General features: G+C 43.0%; 1 protein-coding gene across 1 annotated transcript; it reads right to left on the minus strand.

Annotated features, from left to right (window-relative positions):
• Nucleotides 1–1,270: 1,270 nt before the first annotated feature.
• Nucleotides 1,271–2,663, minus strand: prmt6 (protein arginine methyltransferase 6). Its single transcript, XM_026180811.2, has one exon. It carries the CDS (start codon nt 2,602–2,604, stop codon nt 1,549–1,551), a length of 1,056 nt encoding a protein of 351 aa, XP_026036596.1. The 5' UTR covers nt 2,605–2,663; the 3' UTR covers nt 1,271–1,548.
• Nucleotides 2,664–4,227: the final 1,564 nt, after the last annotated feature.

A 4,227-nucleotide genomic window follows, 5' to 3' on the forward strand; every position in this document is an offset into this window, starting at 1 on the left:
ATTCAAAGCACCTACAGAAACAGCAGCTCGCCTTTCCAATAATGAGTAGGTGTCATTCCTGCTCCTTGGGCACAGAACCTCTGCCTGTGTCCACTGGTGTCTGGCATGGAGCAGTCTGCATTCATTTGGGAACTTTGGGATATGGATGCAACATGTCCCAGCATCTCCTGTAGAGTTCTGATCGGATGGGGATACGGGAGGTTTAAAAGTCAAGCCAATGCTTTGGGGTCTTTGTCGTGTCTCGCGAGGAGGTATTTTTTCTCTTTAGCACAGCAGCGGGGCACTTTGTTCTGCTGAAGGGAGCTACCCCATTCTGGAGTGTCGTTGCTAAGAACTGCCGTTGTTCAGCAGTGTTAAGGTGAGTGGTGTGTGTCGTGATTGAATGCAATAAAGTTTTTGAAAAAGGACTGAGACCCACAAATTAAGAACAAATGAATCTTTTCTCTAAATCTGATTCTGGCCCACTAATCAAAGTTTGCATTATACCTGAAAACAAGCACTGCAAACTCCGACATAAACAGATGACTTTTTTCTTTCTTCAGTCAATAAATAAGTTACTTTTTGAAACTCCTGCCTGGTAAAGTTTATAAAACTATAATTTCAAACTGTTCAAAAACAGGTATACTGGCAAGATATCTTGTGCTTTTTTATGTAGAATGCTTTAGTAGAATTATAAGTTTTTATTAGGCTGGTGTTTTCTATCAACAGATGACAGTGCAGCCTAGTTTTAAACCAAAATAATGAGCCAATTTGGTACTTCATTAAAAAGTAACTGAACAGCAGCCAAAGTCATGTAGGATGCAGCCTCCTGCCTGACTGCAGCTAGTCCAAGTCAATATATTGGTCTGATGCTCATTTGAATGCAGAATTTTGATGAGATTCCACACAATATAAATGGCCGAGTTTATCAGAATATCAGATGCCTGCAGCATGGTGTTGAATTTAACATTTTATAAACCTGCCTCAGAGCGACTGATTACAAGCAGCTACAAATTCACCTCAAACTCTTCTTTTAGCCAGACTTTCTGAAGGTTTCTTCCTAGTACACACTGATGTATCAAAACTTTTAAATCATCTTAAACATATTGATAAACAACTAATTTTTGAAGGTGTTTTCTACTAAGACAAGAAAAACAAGACATTTGAAGATGTGGGCATAAACAGGCTGTTTTCCTTTTGTATTTCAGGGGCTATTTCATGAATGATTCAATCAATTAATGAATTGTAAAAGAACTAATCAAACATACAAAATTAAAACCCAAACACTAAATAAAGAAAATGTGCTTTTACTTTTTAGACATGCACATGCACAAAAAGGTTAAATTCCTTGGCCAATCTTTATTCTGTGTCTTAATCTGCAGCTGTCCATTCATTTGCTGGGGAGGCCTACTGTGATATTATATTTTTGCCAATATATTATAAAGTGACACCACTGCCTCATTTTCCCAGGAATTTTAAGATCCATGGATAACCATGACACAATAAGAGGACTCGGGCATACAGGTGTGACACATGGTGAATGAAGTGCATTTTGGTGTTGATGGCACGCTATGGCTGAGCCTCAGAGCTCCAATCAGGGATGGAAAAAGTCTTGGACTGTCGCTTCTGCTCTCCTATAGAGTAGTCCACGTGGATACATATATGCCTGGCGTTTTCCTCTGAGGGATACATTCTAACTTCTCCAGTAATCGGTGTGTCCTGCACCACTTCCACCGGAGCGTCCAGGTACAGCACCGCTTGCTTCCAGTGTGTCTCTGGTTTGCACGGAGACGTGGAGAGAACGAGGGGAGCCGTGCTATCCGGGCACGGGAAAGTCACCGTGAAATAAACACAGAATGCGTTCACTGCCGACGAGCCGAACGACTCGCACCTGAACTGGCCCTTCACGGACCGCAGCTCCTCCGGGGTGACCGAGTGCAGGTCGAGCTCGGCGAAGCGGGCCGGGTGGGAGAGTACATCCTCGCAGGTCACAGAGCTAACAGTGATGTCTGAGTTCATGATACATTTCCGGGCGAAGCCGGACATGCAGGACATGTCCACTCCATACTGGTCTTTGACTGTGTACCAGAAGTGCAGGCGGTCCTCCACCACCGGGTCAATAACAGGTGTGATGTAGAGTTCGGCTTTGCTCGGCAGAATGATGCCGCCCGGCTTCAGCCACTTGTCGCGTGCATAGAGGACCGAGTTGAGCATGGACTCGTGCAGAAGGGCATAACCCATCCACTCGCTCACTATCACGTCCACGGTCTCCGGCAGGTCCACCGTCTCCACTGTTCCTCGAATGACTTCAATTCTGTCCTCCATGTTGTTGTGTTTGACTGTTATCTGGGCTTGCTCCGCTATTGAGCAGGCCTCCACGGCGTACACCTTTTTAGCTCCAGCCTGAGCACAGAAGATGCTCAAAACGCCGGTTCCTGCCCCGACGTCCAGAACAACTTTACCCCGAACTGACTCACTGTTCTTCAGTATCGCCGTCCGGTACGTGTTGGTTCGGACGTGGTCTGCTATCATTTCCTCGTGGATAGTCACATCGGAATAGCTGTCAAAATAAAGCCTATCCTGTCGGATTTCGTCCAGTTTTCTCTTTTTAACAACACGCGACATCTTCTCTGCCGTGTTGTGCTGTAGCCTAGCCGTGTTTTGTCTCGCTATTTCCGCCTTAAACAATCTGGGACTTGTAGTTTCGCCTGGCACGTCACAACGAAGGGCTCAAGCAAATCAGACTACAATTCCCACAAGCAAACCTCGGCCATGCCGTGTTGCCTTCGCTGTCAGGTGAAAGGTGGTACACGTGAGCTTCTAAAAACTAAAGTGTCGGAGAGAGAAACAGCGCCTTCTGCACTGTCATATCTGCACGCGTTAGTGATATTTCCATGGCACTGACTAGTATAATAATTATGAGGGTTATCAACATTTTAACCATGTGCAACATACAATTAACTGCTTCATTTTGACTGTATGATTATTTCTGGAGAAAATGTTAGTTTTTCCTTTCTTATAAAGGACAAGATAAAGACATAAGGAATAACTCCAGTCCAGGTGATACCTGACAGTGGATACTTATATAGATGTTGCAGTTTTTTGATAAAACTATTTACTGTGTCAGTTAAAACGTTACTGTTTGGATTATGAAAATGCTTCGATACAGTAAAAGTAACAGTAGTATGACTGTAATACTACATTTCAAATGAAAAAAAAATGCTGCTGATTTCAGTACAACTAATAGTTTAGTTAGATGTATTTGCAGGAGGAGGACGGAGCACTACTGGATGATTTTGTGGAGCGGTCTGGAAGAACTCCTCTGTTTCTTAAAACCAGAGAGATGTTGATCGAGTTGAGAAGGAAGAGGACGGCTACATGCTGAGCTAGGATGTTGATGTGGTGGTGGAGTACAAATACCTGGTTGTCTGCACAGCAGGCTGAACTGAGAGATCAACATACAAGAAGAGGATGGGCAGATTCTCTTTTTTACTAAAGAAGATGGAATACTTCAGTGTGTTTGCAGTTAAATGTTAAACGTTTTCTAGTGGTCATTTGTGAGTGCAGTGTGCTTTGCTGGGTCTGCTGGGGGAGCAGCAGTGTGTTGTGACACCAACAGACTGAATAAAATGAAGGCTGGCTCTGTGATTGGCTGCAGACGGGACACATGTGAAGTTTTGGTGAAGAGAAAGTCACTGAACAAACTGTTATGCATCATGAATAATCCTGACCACCCTCTATACCACTTACCGGACAGGTAGTGGAGCACCTTCTCAAAAAGACTGATTCAGCTCAGCTGTACAAGAACAGAAAGAGGAAATCTTTCATACCAAATACTATATTTTGCTAAACTATTATGTATCTAGTAGAAAGGCCTCTGCCACATATTATTATTATTTCATCATCATTTCAACAGCTGTGACAAAAGAGCCTCCTAAATATGGGATGATAAAGTATTTATCATCTCATCACCATCATCATCACATAAATCATGTGACAAATGACTAGCATTATTCAACACATCATTTGACCGTGCTGTATCAATCTGGACTCTCATGTTCCTGAAACAAAAGTGTAAAATTCTTATAATTTATTTTACACTTTGTCAAATTAAGGGTAGCTTTATTTTGGTACCATCATCATCATGGTGCCTCGGTCAGGATTACAGCAGATAAGTCCTCCTCAGTCTGTTCAGAAATCCTACAAAGGGGTTTGCTTGATGGCAAGCCCCCTTATGATACAGTGGTT

Source organism: Astatotilapia calliptera, chromosome 9 (genome assembly GCF_964374335.1).
Source record: "Astatotilapia calliptera chromosome 9, fAstCal68.1, whole genome shotgun sequence".
NCBI lineage: Eukaryota > Metazoa > Chordata > Actinopteri > Cichliformes > Cichlidae > Astatotilapia > Astatotilapia calliptera.

What these genes read in the sequence shown, in the direction of transcription:
- prmt6 (XM_026180811.2), bottom strand. Translation starts at nt 2,604, where the DNA reads ATGTCGCGTGTTGTTAAAAAGAGAAAACTGGACGAAATCCGACAGGAT.